Consider the following 23228-nt stretch of genomic DNA (forward strand, 5'->3'; position numbering starts at 1 on the left):
CCCAGTACTGGGTTGCAGCTGGAGGCGCGTTGTCTGTGTCAAACATATGCTAAGTTGGCGGTTCATTCCGCTGTGGTGACCCCTCATGAATAAAGGGACTGAGCTAAAGGAAAATAAATAAACGAATAAAAGCAGCTTAAAAAAACATTTTAAGGTTAATATTATTATCCCCATCAAGCAATATTTTTTTCAGTTGTCTTTACAGAGCTTTACACTTTTCAGTTGTCATTGTTATACAATGACTTGTCTAATTACACTAACTTGACTAACGTTAGTTAACTTTTTCTTTTCTCTAGTGTAGACAGAGTCTCTCGACAGAATAACTGAGTAGGAATCATTTTTCCTCAGTTCTGGACTGAGACTACCGGTAGGTGGCGTGACGTGGCATAATTTTGGTCGCCTCCAAGAATTTTTGACACGAGGAAGAACGTTTTCCGCCCAAGGCGGGGTCACCATCCCTGTTGGCAAAGTTTGGCTGTTGAGACTGAGAGCGGTCGGTGAGATCAGCACAAGTACATCGAGTATAAATACAGATCGGTCGTTTTCCAGCGCTCGCCGCCGTGTAAGCGTGCAGTGGGGCGTCCGGCTGTCTTGATCTGACCGCAGTCATGTCCGAGGACCCGAGCTCTCAACCTTGGTCCATCGACAAGGATGACTATGAGCTACAGGAGGTGATCGGTGAGCTAATCCACCACACATCAGCATCTCGATAACATGAGTGACAGAAAACGGAGATTAATGCGGAGTTGTTTGTATCGGTTTGGCCCTGATGATCTGTGTTCGTTCAGATCTCCATCAGTGATTGAGTCATCGCGCCTGGAAGATGTTCAGATATGTTAGCCATGCTAACTAGCCTGACGACATGCCAGCAGAGTGTAATTCTTGCGGCCAATGGCTGATTTACTGCTCAATTTGGCGAATTTAGCCTCCTGTAAATGACACTTACGGCATCGTTACTGCTGATAAAAAGACGATGTTGCTTCATGAATCGTTAATGTAACGCTAAACAGGCTGTTATTTGGATAAAAGTTTGGTGTATAATTAGAACTCTGACTGCTTAACTTGAAATGAGAGCTGTTTGCTGTGTCCTGGAATATTTGTGTTGGTCTTTCAACTCCCGTTGTAAAAAGGAAGTTGTCACTGGGTTGAAAGAAAGAGTAACATAAAGGAAGTGTATGATTTGACCAGAATAACCTGCACTAAATGTATATTGAGCTATAAGTCAGTTTGTAAACCAGCCATCTTGATTACAGCTATGTTGACAACTGCATTGCATTAAATAGCTTTCATATAGGCATCATGGTTCTTACAGCTTAGTTTATGCGAACTAGTTGCCTCAGAAATGTATTGTTTTTCATTTAGCTTATCATAAATAATAACTGTTCTGCTTGATTCTAAAAAATAAAAAAAACTAAACAAATGTAAATCAAATTATAAATGCAATACTTTTTAACAAAAAAATGACAAGACAATGTCATTGGAACTGTAACTACAACAAAAAATAAACATTCTCTTCAATCTTAATGTTAAGAAATTTAATTATCTCTCAGTGATACAGAACACTTACAGCATGATGGACAGCATGGTCCTCTGCAACACCATATGTTTTCATCCTATTATTTTTTTATATCTATTGTTATAGACATACATGCACACATGTAGTTTTTCTTTTAAAACATATATTTTTTTTATGCCTCTGCACTTTTCTAGGGAGTGGAGCCACAGCTGTGGTCCAGGCAGCGTATTGCAAACCCAGGAAGGAGAAGGTGGCCATTAAACGCATCAATCTTGAGAAATGCCAGACCAGCATGGATGAGCTCCTGGTAATGTCTACTAACTGTTTATAACATAAGATACACCACCTAAAGGTATTTAATTAGATAGAGGTAAAGTTGGTTTTATATTTGCACATTCGTTCATTTAAAGGTCTCTATATTGTTTACCATGTTACTTTAAATATTCGATTGAAATTAGCATGCAAGTATGACTTCTGAACAAAATCAACACTATCTAAATCACTGTGAACAATGTTGTGCTTTGATAGTCATTTGCTGCTAATATGTTTGCCTATTTAAAATTTGCTTATATATAATACTTTATATACTTTATACTTTATAATATATACTCCGGATATAAAACCAACTTTACCTCTATTATAATTAGAATGGAGACCTGCTTGCTTAAACTGGGTATTAATGAAGATTAATTTAGTTGTCTGGCTCTTTTTACATACTTTTTTAACAAAGGATGTTTTAAATGAGAGAAGGATACTGCTGTGTACATGTTCTTGCCATGATTCTTAAAATAAATCATGGTAAAAATGATTGTAATTCAATAAAACACACTCAGATATTACCTTTAAGTAAGTCTGAAAAAAACAGATGTTTTAATTTTTTGTGATTGAAAATCAGCGTTATTCCACCCGTCCAAACTCTCCTTAAGTAAAAAAGAAAAAAGATTTATTTTTAATTTATTTATGTAAATGTGTCTGAAAACATGGCATCTTTTTGCTATTTTTTTTATTTGTAAATGAAAATATTGTTATCTTAAAATTGAAGGAAATGTTGTCATACATTATATTCATTTACCAATTAAAATTCCCCTGACTCCCCAGAATGTGTACTGTACATTATGTAAATGTTCTTTTGACAAAAACAGATTGGTTGAATCCCTTGGCATTTTAGTAATTGATCACATTCTGCAGGCATTCGTGAAAACTGCAGAGGTTGAGGTGAACTTAACAAAGCCACCACAGCTATTTTAAGTTGTCTGTAAGCACTACAGACTACCTGACAACATTTCAGTTTCAGAAATGAAGTTAAGCACTGCATGTCTGATTCTGGGTCTGTCCAGTTCACCTCAGTTAATGATCTTTTCGTCAAACGGCAGGGTCATGATGTAATTCGGGTCATGTGCAAGGCAGCCACATGTCTGTCAATCAGCAGAGGATTAAACTGGCACAGACTCAAGGAAAGACTTTTCGGGTTTGTGATTAAACTGTTCTATGAGACAACATTAGCTAACTGCAGTTCCACTCATACAGCAAAATCTGTGTTTAAATAATGTAGAATTAGTTAACGTCAGTTTATTTTGTTATATGCTTGTAGTAAAAGGGCTAGTTTACGTAGAAGTAGAAAAACTACTCTGCATTTACTCAAATTCCAAATTTTCAAGGTTTTTAATCATTTTAAGCACAAAGTAAGATACTTCAAAGAATTCTGGTAACCGGTAACCATTGACTATAATAGCAGGCCTCCTGACTGCAGTCAAATAGTTGCATTTTGTCATAATGTTTTTGTTGGTGCGACAAATTTTTTTAGAGGTTGCACTGGTTCGACCGCAAGATTTACATGCAATTGTATGTAAATTGAATGCATAGCCGGTTACATTAAGTACCTTGTCTAGATACTCTCCTTTTTTTATTATCTTTCCACATGCACATACTTTTATCAAAGCATGGTAAAAATAACACATTAACGTGTGCACTTATTTTATCATTACTATTAAATTCTTATTGGAGTGTTTACATGAGACCATGTCCATTTGCTTTGTCAAAATGTGCACATTAGTCTCTCCTGTTTACTGCTTTTTATCTGATTATATATATATATATATATATATATATATATATATATATATATATATATATATATATATATATATATATATATATATATATATTCAGGCTAAAATGAGAATCACGAATGATAAATTTTTTTGCTTAAAATAAAGATCATGATTTTCTCACGATTCTGTGGATGTAAAATAAAGGTTAAAATGAGTCAGCATTTATTGTTTTTTTTCTCAAACATGGTAAAGCAACAGCAATATTATGTGTATGTCTACTGGTTTTTTTATAAATAATTCTATTCTACTTATAATAATTCTGATGTTGAATTATGTTTAAGATATATGCTTGCAATCTGTCATTGACAACATTATTAGACCATTTTATTCACTAGTAAAATCAACATTATATAGGCTAGAGTAGTTATACAGACACTAAACATTTATTTTATGCACAACTGTGTGTTCGCTATGAAAGAAAAAAACATCAAATGCTTGTCGCAATCATAATTCTAAAATGCATTATGATTATTCAAATGATGTGCATGCTTTCGGTTTCATTTTCACTGCTAAGTGCTGTTCATACATTGCGCGTGGCTCTCAAATGATCACTCTGTGCCACAAAATGAAAATTATTTCCAACTTTATTACCTGTTACTCACAACCTATGCAGGTTCTGTTCACTAAAGTAGACGCGTGCTTCTATCATTAATTAGGGCACGCGCATGGCTGCCTCTCTGTGGTAACGGCTCACGGTCAACAGCTCACATCACATGTGATTTACCGGCCGTGAAAACAGCATTATATGAAGACAAAAATGACATTTTAAGGTCAATTGTACCTTATAAATACAGTATGTGACACTTTTAACATCCTTTGGAGGTGTCCGTGTCACTGAGCAAAGGATGTCAAACAATGAAATGACTTGTGCAGCCGCCTTTGCTTCTCTCCTGAACTTGAAAATATGATTGGCAGAAACGTAGAAATGCTGGATTAAGCACTTTAGGGGGTCGAATCAAGATTGTGATCTTTTTTCGATTAATTGTGCAGCTCTAATGTATGTGTGTATGTATAATTTTGGGTGGTCCAGAGTGTATTTTTAAGGCTTGGTTGTGTTTATAAAATGCTAAGCAATGTGTGCTCATGCTTCACCGTAGAAAACATTGTTATTTTTTTCAAATATCTTACTTAATATAATATATACAGCTACTCGGCTAACATGAAAACGTAAAAATTTACTAGTTTCTCTAAAAGGCTACACATCACAAGGAAAAGCATCACGCCCTTACAAGCATGTGCTTTTGCGCTGTGTAACAACTGTCAGTAAGAGTAGCTGTTAGCCGCAGCAGTTTAAGCCTGAATCAGACAGAAAATGAAAAGTACTTAGCTAAACTTCTCGTTTGCTCTTTAAAATAGAATCTAACAAGTGTCTTTCACATATATTCGGTATAAGCATGTGTAAGTAACATTAAACGTTCACATATCTTTTGCAAGTTTGTTATTAAGATGTAAAATGCACGGAAAGCGCTGGTGAAGACTGTGGGTCTTTACAGGGGTTTGATGGATAAATATGAATTCGTAGCTAAATTTATTTTAACAAATAAAAATATTTACAGGTTGAGGCTCACAATCCATAGCTTCTTCTGTTATGGCTGGAGCTGCTCCTCCTTTAAGGAGTTTTTAGCCCAATTCTGCTCTAAACTGAGAGGGATTCTGAAAGCTGTCCTTTGTCAAATACTAGCTATAGATTATTTATAATTCTCTGGAACAAAATTAAAATTAAATTGTAAGCACTTATGTCTTTGTGTCGTGTCCTTTGGAAGCCCAAATATAGAAACAGGTAAGTAGGGGTGTATGCAAGTATGTAGGGGTGTATGTGTATGGTGAATGTGCACAAGCTGAAGCGTTTGTGATCTTGCTAGCCTGGATGTATATTTTTGTAGTCCCCAAACTTTGTTCGCTGTAGGCTCTGCTAAGCTAACTCTGTAAAATCCAATGTCTTCCTTTGCATTGAACTTGCATTCAGAGATGTTTGTGTTCACACAGCTACATTACACATGAATTAAAGTTTAAAATATGACATCGTAGTAAACAACCCTTTTAAGCAACAATATGAAATTGTTGACATGCTACTGCTGAAAACATGATCTTTTTGAGCATCAGCTGTCGACATTTTTGTTCATCAAAAGACATATTTTGTTCTTTGCATCATTTGGTGGGTAAAATTGGCAATTTTTATATGAACTATCTCTTTCAGTATATCTGTTCAGCAAATACCTGTGGTCTTTTTTCCTCTCTTTGGATTCTGTAGGATAAATCTCGTCAATGGCCACATCTTGAAGTAATTTGACCCCAGAAGGTTGCGGTAGAGCACTCAGGGATGATCTGAATGGGATCTTTTGTTTGTCGTTATGTAATTACTTCCCATTATTGGCTTTCATAATCCAGCCTTTAGGTTTAAACGTTTCATGCGTTGTGCTTCCTAACATCATCTTTCCTCCCTTTAATTATTTTTTCTGTCTTTTTTCTTTTTAGAAAGAGATCCAGGCAATGAGCCAGTGCCATCACCCAAATATTGTGTCTTATTACACGTCCTTTGTGGTCAAGGATGAGCTTTGGCTGGTCATGAAGTTGCTCAGTGGCGGTCAGTTAGTTTGTCTTAATGCATGTGCTGAATAAATAATAACAACCTTAAAACTATTAATATGTCTTTTTAAAAAGTAAACTACTGCATAATGCATTATTTTTCCACTCATGTCTGTTTTCAGGCTCAGTGCTTGATTTTATTAAGTACATCATTTCCAAAGGAGAGCATAAATCGGGCGTGATGGACGAGCCCAGCATTGCCACCATACTAAGAGAGGTGCTAGAAGGTCTCGAATATCTGCACAAAAATGGCCAGATTCACAGGTAGCTGAATGTTTAAGTTTGTGTGATTTATTTTCTGTTGAGTCATTGAGCATTACATGGATTTGTCCTTGTCTCTGTGTAGGGATGTGAAGGCTGGAAATATTCTTTTAGGGGAGGACGGCTCTGTTCAGATTGCAGGTAGAGTTTCACTGTCAATGCATTTTTTTTTTGTTTTTTTTTTGCAGGCTGTGTTCTTGACAGTTGCGTGGCTTAATGGCAGGGTTTAGATATAGTGAATTATTAAATTTTTTATAAAGAAGTAATAAATGTTCTTATTTAAGTGTATTTTTTTTCTGAAAAAAAAAATCATTAAAATTCATTAATTTCATTGTTAGGAGGAGAAAGAAATTCATAAGTTGTGTTTGTGTATGTCAGTTTTTACACTTACATTTTTAATAATACTATTAAAATAATTCTTAAATAATTTCAGGTAAGCCCTGCTCACACTGAGATTTCAGCCACGATTTTGTCATTTGGGACAAATTTGAGAAATCTTAAAAGATTCCTGAAAACCTAGGCTAAAATCTGTGGTCTCTGATCGTGGGTTTGACATGTTCACAGACGGCTGCTTATTGCAAGTTGCGATCAGAATTTTTCTCCGATTAAATTCTGGCACTTTCCTGCAGTATTACAACAGCTACGATGAGCGTCAATTCAAGAATCAATCTGCGGGGAAATGTCGAAACGTTTTTTTTTTTCCTGGTTGTATTATTAAGACACGCTTTGTGCAAAATTGCCGCTATAGATTGTTTATGTCTGCTGCAAGGAATCATTTCGAAATGTGAGATAATGATGAATGGTGGAGTTTTTTTTTTCCTTGTTTGGTGCATCTTCATTGTCGTTCAGTCTGACATTGTGACAGCTGAGACCTTACAGTGGGACTTAGGAGCCATGTTCGTGCAGTCTAACATGCTACAGTTGTTCGGGATTATATAAAACAATCGCACAGTGTGATCCAGCCTTTAGTTTGCTCACACTTAATTTTGTATTACACTGTAATTTAACACTGTAATTTTAGATGTAGGTGGCAATTTGTCAATTTTTTCCTTTTTTTTTAAACCCTTTATTTAATGTTTTATGAAATGCAAATCAACAACTACAATCACTTTCATTAAAAAAAAAACAAATCAATTAAATAAACACAGTATTATTCTTTATTTTTTACTTGTTATTGATTCTAAAAAGGAAAGATGCAAATTACACACAGTAAAAATGCAATGGAAGTAAAAAAAAAGGAAGAAATTAAAACATCTATTTAGCATAATAAAATCAAACGAGTAAATTATTATTTCTTCTTTTGTTTGATGCGTAACTTTCTTTTATTGCTTTTTGTTCTTAATGCCATTTACCTCATTTTACAATTCAACATTTAACAAAACCCCTTCCACACCTTTTCCCTTTAAGAGTGCTTTCACACCTGTGAATTGATTCAGTTGTTCTGAGGCCCCGTTTACACTAATGCGTTTTAGTTTGAAAACGCATAAGTTTTGCTACGGTTACGCCATCCGTCCACACTACGCCGGAGTTCTCGAGCCCCAAAAACGCTGGAGAGGCCGTTTTCATTCTGAAACGCTGCTGCTCCGTCTCAGTGTGGATGATGGAAAACGGAGACATCTGAAAACGGAGGCGGGGCTGCCGACATTCGCCTCTCTGATTGGGGCTTTTCCTCAATATTAAGTAGCCTACAAACAGTTCAGTCCCGCATCTTCTCCGTGTAAGTTCAGACTTCGCAAGTTTGATAAAGGCTCTTCTTCTCAGTTTAATATGGAAAACAGACTACCGAGGACACGGGTAAATCTTCAAAGGGAACAGTGTACTTTATAACTTCATTCACATCACCCTGGCTACGTTGTTTCACTTTCTCAACAATAAAATGTAAACATGATATAAGGAACTGCCTATTTTCATTTTAATATTAACAACTAAACAGACAGCAGAAATGTTGAGGCGACGTGCTGCATATATGAGCGTCATCTTCACTGTGTGGACATTTATAACAAAACGGAGCCAATAACAACTGTTTCCTTTCAATTTTAGTGAAAATACGAAACATTCCCTATCTTTTGTTGAATATCAGTTTTAATAATCGATAATAGCCATTATAAAAGTATAACATACAATAAGTTTAAACATTATAGGAAATAAAGGCAAGCGATCAGTCAATATACACGTGCTTACATTAATCATTTACTTATCTTTGCGCTCAGCCAAAACACATTACCTGAGAACGAGTAATAGATTCCAATGACCAAAGTCAGGGAATATGTCGTTAGATAAAGACAACAAGATGAATGAAATATCCCGTTTAATAAATATAGTGAGATTAGATCCAGCGGCAGATGCTTGATGAAGTCCGACTAGCAGAGCTCTCATCTGGGTAGATGGGCTGCAGCGCTTGCCAAAGAGTGTGTGTGTGGTCACGTGATGTGCGTTTTCAGCGTTTTGGTGTGGATGGAGAGCAGTTCAGAAACGCTAGGTAAAACGCAAGTGTGGACGCGGATCGTTTTCATTCTAAAACGCCGTTTTAAAACAAACGCACTAGTGTAAACTGGGCCTAAGACAGGGATTTAAAATTGTTACATTGTGGCTTTTTGTTCTTGGTGCGGTCCGCTTTCACACAGCAAAGTTTCTAAACGGACCAAAAGAGCTAAAACAAGTCACGTGCGAGTAAACTCTCCTCACATTGATCAGTTTCACAGTTTATTTTGCAGAGTCCCGCTCGGCTGTCAGGGGGATGGTAGTGGTTTGTTGGTGTTTACAGGGTGCGCGCAACGAGCAAGGACGGCTGCGGTGGGGAGGGGTTAGAAGGGTGCGTGATGTATTTGTGGACCGGGAGGGAGATGCGCAATTTCCGGGAAATTATCACTCGTTTGCAGGCATCCGGGAGTCTTTGTGCATTTGCAGGAGACTCACAAACCTCTGGGAGACTTGGGATGTCTGGAATGACCTCCCGCCCTACTCATAACTCTCTCTCATATAGCCGTATGCCAATTACATATCCATAATGCACTGTGATATAACCGGGCTCGGATCGTATCGCTTTTTCACTACAACTGATCCGCTCCAGAGTTCGTTTCAATCGAGCCGAGACCACCTCATTCAAGCGATCTCAAATCGATTGTTTTGGCGCGGTTCAGAGCGCGATTGATATATTCACATATGCCAAACAAACCGCGCTAACTGGGCAAACGAGACAAGTTCCGAAACAAAAGTCTAGGTGTGAAAGCACCCTAATATTCTTTTTGTAAAAATACAGAAACACTAAAACATCAGCAAAGTCTTTTTATATTAAAACATATGCAAGAATAAAAATATTCCTTCGATATTGGAAAAATTGACATTTCAATATTTTTCATCAATATACATTGCATTATGAAATCTATTTTAACCACATGGACTATTTCAGAATGTTTGCGATGAATTTGTAGTGTGGTGTATCTAATTAAATTATTATATTGAGCGTTAACTAGATTTTTAGTGGGGAAAAACATAAAAATGAGTGGAAAAAAGTATTTTATATTTGTCTAGTAATTCTTAATGGCAGTCGGACAAATATTAAAAAAATTTATTTGAAATGGCACTTTGCAGTCTTTACTGTCAAAATGTGATTTAATTAGTCATTGTTAAAGCAACAAATGCTATTGTTCTTTGTACCTGTATGCTTTATGCTGATGTCCAAAGTCAGTCCTGGAGGGCCGGTGTCCTGCATAGTTTATCTCTAACTTCCTTCAACACACCTTCCTGAAAGTTTCAAGTATACCTAGAAAGAGCTTGATTAGCTGGTTTAGGTGTGTCTGATTAGGGTGGTAACTAAACTGCAGGACACTGGCCCTCCTGGACCGAGTTTGGACACCCCAGCTTTAAGCTCATTTGATGCTTTAACAGAAAAAAACTAAATAAATTCAATTCATGTTTATTTCTATAGCATTTTCACAATGTAAATTGTGTCAAAGCAGCTCAACATAGAAGATCTAGTAAATTCAAACTGTGTCAGTCCAGTTTTCAGAGTTGAAGTTCAGTTCAGTGTAGTTAAATGCAGTAAATAATTTTAAAATTCACAATATTTAATCTTTGCCTTTAATCTACAAGCTTCTAGTTGACAATAAGCCATAAAACGTTCTTTTAGAAGGAAAACTGTTACATATAATGTGTATTATCTGTCTTATGTTTCACACAACTTGCAAGGACCATGGCTCAGGCGATTGCTAAATTTGTTTTCTTTTCCTCCTGAAGACTTTGGTGTTAGTGCCTTTTTAGCGACTGGTGGAGACATGACTCGAAACAAAGTGAGGAAGACGTTTGTAGGAACTCCATGCTGGATGGCTCCTGAGGTCATGGAGCAGGTTTGTGTTGTCCTACTCTTTCCTTATTTTATCTGTTGCAGCATATATTTTGGAAACGGAACAACTATGTTATGAGACGCTATAATGTTTGTTTACTTGCAGGTTAGGGGTTATGATTTCAAAGCTGATTTATGGAGCTTTGGGATTACGGCGATTGAGCTGGCAACCGGAGCAGCTCCATATCACAAATATCCTCCGATGAAGGTGAGCGTTTGTGTTCAATTAACAGAGAGTCAGTCAGTTGAGTCAATTGACTAAACATGAAACTGCTTTTTTTTTTTCACTTTCAGTTCTTTTGTCGGTAGGTTTTTATTAAATACCTAAAACAAGGATGGAGATCAGTTAAAATCATGTTTTTTTTATATCACTTGTGTTGGTAAAACAGGGTATCTGCGGGGTCTTAAAATGTCTTAAATTTGAAAAGTAAAATTTTAGGCCTTAAATCACTTAAATATTGTGGTCTTAAATTGTTTTAAAAGCTTTTTAATTTTCTTATGTCCATGTAAAGCTACCCAATAGAATCAACATTCATCCAATTACTAATTTTTCATCCCAATTAAAGTTTATTTATGCATTGTTTTAGTTTATTTATCACCAATTAGGCATGGCCGATATACGTTTCTGATGGTATGATAACCTTAGATAAAAAAATATTGTGGTGTTGTAATTACTGCTCTAAAATATGTTGTTTTTAAATGTCTAAAAAAAGAACAGCATTTTCCCCTATTGAACACAATATATTTTATTTTAGGAAACATTTCAAATATTTTGGAACAGTAGCTTTTTGATGTCTATGGCCCTTTTCAGCTGGAGATACTGTTGCCCTAAAAAAACTAAATAAAATAGTTGTAAAACAAAAACATGTAAAATATTTTAAAAAGCTTACATATATCATAGAAACGGTATAACAGTTGTGGCGGTTTTAAAACCCTGACTTTTCCAAACCATGGTAAACCTTTACCAAAATGGTTTAATTTTTTTAATGTTTTAAATAGGCCATTAGAAAAAATCCTTTGCATGAGGCTCGTTTATGGCTGTAATTTAATTCATAATGGTGTTAAAAAGGTCTAAAAAGACTTGATGAAACCTGTAGAAATCCTGTAAAAGGTATTAATTCATATTAATTAAAATGTGTAAGATATAAATTGGCTCAATTGAAGCTAAATATGCCAGTTATCTCTGTGACTATTATAATTTTTAGGCATTAAACAATGCAATTGCCTGTTTTATTCAGCATAAGCCTTATGCGTTTATTTTATTTAAAAACAATTAAATAGCCCAATTACTTTAAAATGGTGTAAAAACAATATTTTCCAGTATTTTACATTTTTGGTATTAAATATTTTTTTATTTGTTTAGCGAAAATTGTCCTGTTATGTCCACATTGAATACTAGAAAACTTGAATAATTAAATAAAATCAAATGTATTTTATAAATACAAAAATGTGATGTGTTTCATAGATGAAAATAAATGGATAAGAAGAAAAATGTATAATATAGTTTATTTTTATTTTAAGTTAAATAATTCTGAAAATGTATCATAGCTGAATAAACCCATAATTCTTTAATGTTTTGAATATATTTTAAGTTAAAAAAATGTATATAAAAATGAAAGACAATTGTGGTAACATTTGAAGTTATGTGCTTGTGGTGTGGTTTTTCTATTAGCTTTTAATCATTGCTTATTTTTAGGCTTTAAAAAATAGAAACTCTGTTCTAAATCTGAGAACCAGGGTATTTCTGACTTCTAAGTTAACTTTTAAACTTTGTCATCTCTGCAGCACAAAAATAACTGGTGATAGTTTTTCCACAGTTCTGGTTTTATTTAATTTACTTCATTGTCTTCATTTTCTGGTCTTTTTTGGATGTAGGTTCTCATGTTAACCCTGCAGAATGACCCTCCGTGTTTAGAGACTGGAGTTACAGACAAAGAGATGGTTAAAAAGTATGGTAAATCTTTCCGAAAGATGATCTCCTTGTGCCTCCAGAAGGATCCAGAAAAACGGTAGTGCATTTATTTCCTGAAGTTCTGTTAAGAGTCAAATCTTCACTTCAAAATATAAAAACAATATTGTCTTATTGATATTACTAATTTTTAACAGGCCTACAGCTGCTGAACTCTTGAAACACAAGTTCTTCACAAAAGCCAAGGTGAGAGGCTGTATCCTCAAGTTGTAAAATGACAGATATTCCCATATTTAAGATTATATTGCTGCAAACTGATTGCTGCTTCTAGCGAGACTATTTTTATTTAGTTTGGGAGCATTTGTTGTCGCATAAATGCTGCCAGATCACTGGTCCAGTATGCTTGGTTTACTGTTACAAATACTGCAGATTAGTGTTTCCAAAGGCCATTTCCTGCTCATGGGATACAGGCCATTTTGTAACAAATGCTGTGCTGCCTCAGCAGACTGTATTTCCTATGGGCTTAGTGGCTGTAAACAGAGTCTTGTAGGGGACTGCAGTGATGCATTACGGCCCACAGAGGATGCTGTCTCTCCTAATTCTCATATTTCATTTTTTAGAATGACATGGCCTTAGGTTTGTGTTTTTTTTTCCCCAAAGTATAGAATATGCAAAGTAGTCTGTATTGATTAGGCACATTCTCTGTTTATAAATATGCAATTATTTGGTTGTGCACTGGCTAGCCATGAATTGAAAATTGAAATTGTCATAAATACTTTACAGAACACTGATTACTTGAAAGAAAAACTGCTGGAGAGGGCACCTACAATAGGAGAGAGATCAAGGAAGGTGTGTGACAGATTTACTTGATATTATGTCTGACTGAGGAATTGCATTAGCTGTGCTTCATGCTGTTATATTTTTGTGTTTAAAAGGTGCGGAGGGTTCCGGGCTCCAGCGGTCGGCTTCACAAGACTGAGGACGGAGAGTGGGAATGGAGTGATGATGAGCTGGATGTGGAGAGTGAGGAAGGAAAGGCAGCAGTGGCTGCTTTACGGGTAGAAACTTGACTTCCACACTACTTATGTTTCCATCCACCCATTTATCTGCGCATTTTGGAATATCACATTTAAAAGATGCAAGATGTGCATGAGTTTTGAAAATGTGCATTATTAACATAAAAAGCACAACTGATAAAGGTAAACTTTTTATACAATAAGAAAGATTTTGCATAAATTATGATGGAGCAGCCATGGCCTAATGGTAAGAGAGTTTGACTTGGGATCCAAAGTTCCAGGTTCGAGTTCCAGCACCAGCAGGGATTGTGGGTGGGAAGATTGAATAAATGTCCACTTCAGTAGCATTGCTTAAGCTGGATTTATACTTTCGCCTAGTGCTGCATCGCGCACCTCTGCTGACCTAGCAAAATGGACGAGGCTTTTATACTTGCCGTGTTTGCCATTGTGATATTTTTTAAAAGTACACTGGGCGGTCAAAAGAAACTGACTGTAAAATCAGACGAATAAACTAAGTAGGAAGTTTCCGGAACTACGTCAAATCATTAATATCATTCAGTATTTTTAAACTAATTATTTATATTGTTTTTATAATATATTTTAATGATTATAAGCATTTTTATAAACATTCAAGATTTTTTATAATCAAATTTTGATGCATCACTTTCTTTTGTTCTTATCTCGGACAGTTCTACCTATTACAATTCATAAACATACTGTACCTGGGTCTCCACTTTTGTCATAGCCTCTTTTGCTTTTAACAAACGTATCCCTCAGGTTTTTCCAAACCTTTTTAACAAAAACTTTCCTCCTTTCCCATGGCTGTTGCAATTTCTAGCCAAGAATTATTGGTCATCTGGTTATCTCTATGACCATGGATCATAAAGATGTCTGTACAGGCGTACTGTTTCAGACAAAATATCTTCAAAGTGTCATATTAAACTCAAATCAGTTGAGGCACTCCGTTGGCTGAAATCATGTCACGCGCACCCAAAGCGAACCTCCCCAAACTTTGCGATGATGTCACATTCGCCGCACACACTCAAGCAAACTAGCAGATGCATTGAGTATAAACCAGCCTTGAGGTGATTTCTTCCAACTGCTCCTTGGGCAACCCACTGCTCCAAGTGTGTGTTCATGGGTGTAAGTTGCTTTGGATAAAAGTGTATAAAGATGGAAAATTTACTGAATATATGCCAGCCTTAAATCAAAGTCATGTGATTTTTGTATTGAGATCATGTGATAACAAAAATGATGTTCATGGATAAACTAGTGGGCCAACAACATTTTGAAACACCTGGAATGTTTTGGTCATCCCAAAATGCCTCAGCCAGTCTCATCAAACTGCTTCTGTATTATTACCCCCAGATTTTTCTTAGACTGTTGTGCTCCCGAAAAGCTTCCCATGCCTCTAAAGGACACTCATTCGTCGTCTTCTGAGTTGCTACTTATTTATTACATGAGAAAAATTATAAACCTATCCATCAATTCTCCCTTTTCTTTTTGATGTTTGCTACCAGTTTATCAGGAAGGGATGATTTAGTTGTTGACTTATAGCATGGAAATGAAGCTTTATTCGCTAATGTTTTATGCGATTTCCACTTTTGTGTATACTCTTAATTGGCGTCTTTGGATGGAAACATGGTTATTGTTACCTAAATTTTGTTTTATGGATTTGGATGAATAATTTTTTAATTGTTTGAATTATCTATTCCTAGTCACCAAGAGTAAAGGAGGAGGCGGTGCCGAATGCGGAGGTAAGAGTTCACTTCTTCTTCATACTTCCCACAAAAATATGTGGTAGAAAATCTAACTTCTGCTTCTTTGCAGGTTTTTCCAGCTGAATCGTCCGGTTTCCTGCAGCCAGCAGCTGTAGGTCAGCCTGAAGTGCCACATGCTGCAGATGACACGGCCACGATATCAGCCTCTCAGGTCAGAATCTACATTTCAGTCATTTGAGGGGCAACACTGTCAGCAGGGAATGACCGAACAAGTACAACTAGTTCATAAATGGACTTTTTAGATCTTTAAATTTGTTTCTACAGGCTGTTGCTGGACCAACTACGACGGGGCAGGACTCAGCTAAAATCCCTATTAGCCTGGTCCTTAGATTAAGGTATTGGCGTTTTAGAACTTTTCGAATGGGCACAGAAGTGTAAAGCAATCGGAGTGATTAGGTTTCAACTACATTATGAGCATCAAATCTAACCGTATTTAAAGTGATATTGAAATGTGCTATACAGATACTTATTCCTCTCTTATTTGTGCACGTTTTGCTTGCTTGATGGCTTGCTTTTTGAACTCTTCACGCCATTGGCGATATTTTTGGTCATTAATGCTTACTTGTATCGCTGTTATAAAGGATTAGACTGTTTCACATTTTTAGTAATGCTATTCAATCTCTAGCCCAAAAAACAAGCGATGGAAGCATGTGTTGACCCAGAATCTAGATGTAATCATGCAAAAATTTGAGATTTTTCCGAGATTTCTTTTTATTTTAGCTGATTTATTTTGACAGTTTGTCAGATGACATTTATAAATATTTTTTTCAACAATTGATCCATTCAAGAGATTAGAAAAGCTAATTTAGCCAAGAAACAGCCTTTGTGTAGTATAAAATCATTCATTCAAATGGAGCTTTTAAAATAAATGTAATTAACTAGCTGTCAATTCAGAATTGTGAATAATTAATCACAATTAATTCTCTATTCAGATATTTATGAAAAAATGGAGAAATGTTATTTTCTTATAATAGTTGCATTGATTAAAATAAAATACAGCACATTTCAAATGTAAAAAAACCTTGATATTTCAGTATTTAGTGGTTAAGATACTCATTTTGGCAACACATATTTCAGTTTATCGCTGTAAAAAAAGGCAGGTTATTTGTGATGTGTATGTTTTTTTTTCCTTATTAATTTAAATACTGTATAAAATACAAATTATAAGATGTATTAAAGTCTCGTCTTCCACCTTTTTTGTCCTCGGCTGATCACATACCTGCTATGGCTCCTTACTGATATATTGAAGTAATAAAATGACTAAAATGGAAATAAATAAAAAAATAGGAAACAAAAAAATTCAAAGATCACTGCTGATATCTCGAATTTTGTATTTTTGTTTTTCAATAGGAATACAAAGAAAGAGCTGAACGATATCAGATTTGAGTTCATGCCAGGGAGAGGTTTGTGCATTTTACGTACTGTCTGACTGTCTGTGCTTCTTCCTAAAGACTTCATTTCAGACAGATTGAACAATTTTGAAACTTTGTTTTTGATATAAATTGTTCTTTTGGTTACTCTCTCTCCATCTAGACACAGCAGATGGAGTGTCTCAGGAGCTTGTGTCTGCTGGACTGGTGGATGGGAGAGATCTAGTCATTGGTAAGTTTGGGCTAATTAAATTTACCAGTTAAGATACCAATGCATATATACTTTTAAATATAAAGTAGTTTGAGTTTAAAATGAAATTGCTGCTTCATACTAAAATACAAAAGTGTTATTAACTCTAAACCATTTCTTTAGTTGCAGCCAACTTACAGAAAATTGTTGATGATCCACAAACCCACAAAAATGTCACTTTCAAGCTGGTAAGTTTGTTGGTTAAAGTTGGTGACCTGGGATTGTTTTTTACAAAACATCTTCTCCTACCTCTGAAAGTTCACCTTTAATAGCTTTAAATGTTTTTATCTGATAGTTTTCTCTTAAAATCAATTCACAAAGCTGCTGAGACTAACTTTTCTAATCAATAGAAGATTTAAGGCAAGAATAAGGGTAGGTTTGTGCTTTGTGGAACAGTTTTGCAGAACATAAGAACACACAGACCTCATTAACATTTAATCCATCAACAAATGAGAACAGTACAAACAATGACCAAACATACAAAATTAAGAGAAACTGTGTTCCTTGCTTTTAATGTTTTAGACATCAAATAATTTTTTTCTTCCAGTAGTATGAATAGTTTTTTTCCAGTGTATGTTTTTTTTTATTGATTGAGCAAATGTTTTTTTTTAATGCTTTAAAATATATTTTTAAATGGTTTTAAAAAGAAATCTTGGCATTTAAAAACATATTTTGCAAAAAACATTTTGACAATTTGATTTATTTTATATATATATATATATATATATATATATATATATATATATATATATATATATATATATATATATATATATATAATTAGCAAGTCTGACCATATAGGAATCATTGAAAGCTATTTAGGAGAACTTTCAGAGGTAGGAGATGTTTTGTGTGAAATGATTTTGTTCGGCCCGTCAAACTCTTCTAGAGCATCGATAGGTAATCTAGAAAATTCTTTCTATGAAGTCCTGGGTAAAAAATCTGGGTGTTATTCTAGATGGTGACTTGAGCTTTGACAAACAGAAAAATGCAGTGGTCAAATCCTGCTTCTTTCAGCTTCGACTTTTAAAAACAGTCAAATCTATTTTGTCCAGAAAAAAATAAAATAAACCATGCTTTTATTACCACTAGATTGGACTATTTTAACCCATTATACTTTGGCATTAGTCAGAAAAACTTATCCTGGTTACTATTAGTTCAAAATGCTGCTGCAAAGCTTTTAACAGGTACCAAGAAACATGACCACATTACCTCAATTTTACGCTCTATGCACTGGCTGCTTTTAAGTCTTTTGCTTCTTGTTACTTTTAAAATGCTTCTCTTGGTTTTTAAATCTCTAAATTGCGTGGCACCTTCTTATCTGTCAGAAATGTTATTTGAGCATCAGCCCGGTTGGTCTCTTCGGTCGTCTAACCAGAGACTGTTATGCATCCCTAAGTCGAGGCTGAAATGCAGAGGTGACCGTGCTTTTGCAGTAGCTGGTCCTGGGTTGTGGAATGCTCTGCCTCTCTGTATTAGATCTGTTTCATCCCTGTCTGTTTTTAAATCTAGGTTTAAAACTTAACTCTTTGATTTGGCATTTTATCAGTGAAAATTGTCGGTTTTAGCTATGCGTGTATAGACTATCCTGTCACAAAATGCAGCGAAAATTCTACATGACGGTAGTAGTTTAAATTTGGTGTTTACATGTTTACACTTGGAGAGAAGCGTTTACAGTGGATCTTTCAGTCTATAATATTGTAGTGATATTAACGTACTGTAAACTTAATAAGTAAATCATTTTGACTAAGGTCTATCTTTAAACACTAAAAAAAGAGTACTGCTGACGACACAAACTAACTTTGCCTCTGAATAAATAAACAAAGACCACTGATCGCTTACTCACCAAATCTGTAGAGACCTGACAATCAACACAAAAGGGAACCGCGTCTTTTTGTAAAAGAAGCCAAGCGGCAAATCTGGTTTTCATCATTTCCAGATGCGAAAAGTTCTTGGGTAAAAAATGTTTTGTATAAGCGTATTTGTCGCATGTCGCGTGCACTGTAGTACACACGTGAGTCCAGCTGTGCCCTTATAGCGGTAAATAAAAACACCTTCATTGAAGCACATTTATAAACGCAACACTGACGACCTGTGTCTCCAAATTCTTGTCTTTCCACTTGTTTTGGCAACACAAAGTGCCGTCTCTCTGCCGTCTGAACACTGTAACGGGTAAAAACAGTCTTCGAAGCTGTCATGCATATTAATGAAGTTGCACCTTTATACACAATAGAGCACACTGATTGGTTTGAACCCAAGACATTCTCATGAATTAATGCTGCACACTCGTCATGATGCACTCGCAGGTACAGACACTCTTCAAGCTGAAATACATGCAAGGATCTAATCAACACGACGCAGCTTCAAAAATTTGCTTGAAATTAGGCTAAAACAACCAATTTTCACTCTTTTGTAAAATATATATGTGTCCTAATAGTGTTTTTAACAGTGTGTGACGCGTATATGACTGTCAATCGCTCAAAAAATGTGTTTTGGTATTTTCATGACCCATTAAATGTTTTCTTTCCAAACAACAGAAACAGCCATTTTAGGATAGTTTGTGGTTTGGTCTTAGTGACGTAGAAGTCCACATCACTGTTTATAATGTTTCACTGATTTAGAAGCTAGTTTTAGCACTTTGTAAATAATTTTACAGCATAATTTAGCACTCTCACAACCATTTTTAAAAAGATTTTCTCCTAAATCTGCAAGTTTGGAGCTACTTGCTTTAAGATGTTTTGTGAATACAATCCCATTTTTTTCATTACCGAGGTGTTTCATATTGGCGTCATATTTATCTTTCTTCCCTTCAGGCATCAGGAGTGGACAGCTCTGAAATTCCAGACGATGTTAAACTCATGGGATTTGCTCAGCTGAGTATAAGTTAAAACCTAGTATTACCAGCAAACGTAAAGAAAAGAAAAAAACCCAGACTTGTTTGCACACCAGTGCATTGTAAATGCTTTCATTGGCCTAAAGAAACCACTACTGCCAAAGAGACAGAAGGAACCTGACACCACATAGGATTAACAAATGTTGAATAGGACTGCATTCGAGTTCTTCATAGGAGCGCACCTCAGATGTTTACAGTATTCATGTATGTTTCGTTTTCTGTTGCTTTAAACATTTGCACAATCTGAACCAACCCTTAATACTGGTAGATGTCAAAAGAATGCCTTACTTTCGATAGAACTACTACTGAATTTACAACTGTAGGTAGATGGTAGCTGTGAAAATGAATGAGTGACCGACTGTGTGTGTTTTCAGCTGTGTTACCTCAGTGGAGGCTGGAGGGCAGGATTGCCATTCAATAGCGTTTAAGGGTGCATGTCGTCGGCAGCTTATAAAGTCAGCTGTTCACTGCACTGTTCTGCAATGTGCGCTGTCATCAACACCGTATGGTTTTCCACATTAAACACAGGAGCCATGTCACACGCACCTCACAGTTACACATTTGGGCTGCTCTCTCACTATCGGGATTACATTCCCATCATTTTGCATGGGCTAATGCCAGACTGCATGAATGATGTTTTGACGTAAGAAATGCTGATCATTTTGCTCTCGGTTCATTTTGTCGATTGGACTGTTCGTGAAAACAGAAGGTGGGAGAAGAAACGATTTTATTTAATTTATCCAATACATCTTTCTTCTTAAAGATATATATGCTGTTCTTTAGGAAAACGACTGAAATTCTCTGGAAATCGTGCGTTTTAATTCAATATGTTGGAAAACAGATGGTTATATGGAACTTTGGACTGAGCATTCGTTTTATTTACATGCATATCTATTATGTGTAGCGGCAGCTGTTTGGATAGTTCAAGAAATAGATTTACCATTTATTTGAAGGATTTACCAGTGCTTGCGAGGTAGCAAAAGGTTAGCTTTACCACTGGTCAAATAAATTGATCTTGGTTAAGTAGTTTCAATATGAAATATTTCAGTCTTCAGACCAGCATGAGAATGGTTTGTTAACCAGAAGCATTACATTTTACAATTATTAAGTGGTCATAGAGGATTTATTTATTTTTTGCATTATTTTGAATGTTATCTAGCAAACCCGTTACAGATCTTGGTATGCGAGGGATTGCATATTTTCAGATTTGGCAGTTAAATTTCTCAGTATTCATTTTCTCTATATTCTGCTATAGAGTGCATTAGTTCCTGTTGAATTTTAGCTGTTTTACCACTTTAATTTCAAATCTATTAAAACCCATAGTTTTTTTAAATGGTCTTAACGTGTCATAAGTTATGAACCAAACAAACCAGTTATTAGGACGAATCACAGCAATATTACAAACTTTGAATTATTTGAAGAGCATTTGAAAGTCTGACAAAGTTACAAGACTACTTAACAGCATTAATAAGAAAAAAACAAAACAAAAATATTGTTATATGAAGCACAAATAGCACAAATTAAATTTGGCAGGTAAATATAAATCCATCCATATAAAGTTGTTGGTTGTATCTGTAGAAACAACCTTTATATTTTATTGCAAAATAGGCATATACAAAAGTTGTAGTGTAAGGAGATTGCTTTTTGGAAGTGGGCGGAGCTAAAGCCGTCTTTTGACTTGCCCTGATTGGTGAAATGTTGTGCACATAAGTATGGATAATATAGTTTGTTTAGAAATAAGTTGGTTTGAGGTATACCAATGGTCTCAAACTCAATTCCTAGAGGGCCTCAGCTCTGCTTAGTTTATATAGCTTAATATTCTACATAGTAGTCTTGAACACTTTGATTAGGATCAAAAGTGTTTGCTGTTTATCCTTTTTAGAAAATGGAAGAAACTGGGCTTGTAGCTGGTTAAAATGGGTCTATAAAATCACAGGCTGTCCTAAACCAGACATTGGCCAGTCAAAAATGACCATTAACAGATCAGACTGCACTTTAAAAAAATGCTGGGTTCTACACAATTTCTTCATGTTGTCTTAGCACAAATCGATTAAGTTAGTTTCATTGTTTTTATAAATTTTAGTAGATTAGACTTAAAACAATTAAGTATTCCCAGTAGAACTCTATAATTGTGGTGATTCAGCTCAGTTTAAACAAGTGATTTGAGCAAGTAGCAAAAAAATCATTTTTTGAGTGTAGGGTTGTAGCAAATTTTTCAGAGTTGCAGCCCTTAAAGAATCGAGTTTGAGACCTGTGATGTATACAATCGATTAACAACATCGGTCTGTCTTCAAACATTTAGCACTTTTTTTTTTATATAAACAAATCTTTTTAGGGTTAGTTAATTATTCTGTAATCCAACTATTGCACTCTATTAAGTGTAATATTTTAAATTAGGGCTCTAAATTGGTCCTAAATGAATGTCTTCATATGACCCATTTTTGAAAATGGGACGCATGTAAACTTAATTTTCTGAGATATTCCATCTTGATTTAATTTAGTGACATTTGAGCCTAAAAAATAGAGCATCTGATTATTTCGGTTGTGTTTAAGTGTGTGTCTAAATTTTTCTAACTTCTTCCCCATGTTTTAGCTCATTTACAGTCACAAACTGGTATAGTAGTAATATTTACCTCTTTTTTTTAAACATTAATTTATACATTTCTCAATCTGGAAATTTCAATGAAACCAAAACACTCTTCACCTGTAATTACATGCATTCGAAGAACTGCTGAAATGTGTAGATTTATATGATACAATACAGTTTGCTGACCTTGCAAGTGCTGATAATGAGGTGAAGACCAGTGAAATGACTCACTGACCAGCAAGAAATACAGGAAAAGTGATTTAAGGACCTGATCGGTGTCCAATGATCTTGGTAATAGGATCCTTTGAAATTGAAGTTCTGTTTTTGTAATATATGAAGTCCATCACACATTCGTCTTGCTTAATATAATTTGTCTCAGCTGTAGACTTATGTCAGATTCCATGTATATATCAGAAGAAAATGTGTTCACATGCAACTGGTATTTTATTCCATCAAAATTAAATAGCGTGATTATATTGCCAGTTGTCTTGGCAGGAACAGATTTTTTTTTTTAACCGTTTTGCTGGACTTTTACTATATTGTCGTCTTTATCATACAAAGCATACACTCCATCTCACTTAATTTTAAACATTTTTTACAGTTATT

General features: G+C 35.2%; 2 protein-coding genes across 2 annotated transcripts in view; both read left to right on the top strand.

Annotated features, from left to right (window-relative positions):
• csrnp1a (cysteine-serine-rich nuclear protein 1a) overlaps window positions 1-23228 on the top strand; it is an 811199-nt gene that overhangs the window by 700396 nt on the left and 87575 nt on the right. The window lies entirely within an intron of this gene.
• oxsr1a (oxidative stress responsive kinase 1a) lies at window positions 461-20056 on the top strand. Its single transcript, NM_001098747.1, is given in 18 exon segments — window positions 461-678; window positions 1711-1823; window positions 6103-6211; window positions 6336-6477; window positions 6560-6615; window positions 10711-10820; window positions 10923-11024; window positions 12692-12825; window positions 12923-12971; window positions 13509-13574; window positions 13661-13783; window positions 15460-15498; window positions 15572-15673; window positions 15787-15857; window positions 16873-16925; window positions 17056-17124; window positions 17266-17330; window positions 19956-20056. Coding segments are annotated over 18 exon segments (1548 nt in total). The 5' UTR covers window positions 461-608; the 3' UTR covers window positions 20031-20056.

Source organism: Danio rerio, chromosome 2 (genome assembly GCF_052040795.2).
Source record: "Danio rerio strain M-AB ecotype USA chromosome 2, GRCz13ab, whole genome shotgun sequence".
In the NCBI taxonomy this organism is placed as follows: Eukaryota; Metazoa; Chordata; class Actinopteri; order Cypriniformes; family Danionidae; genus Danio; species Danio rerio.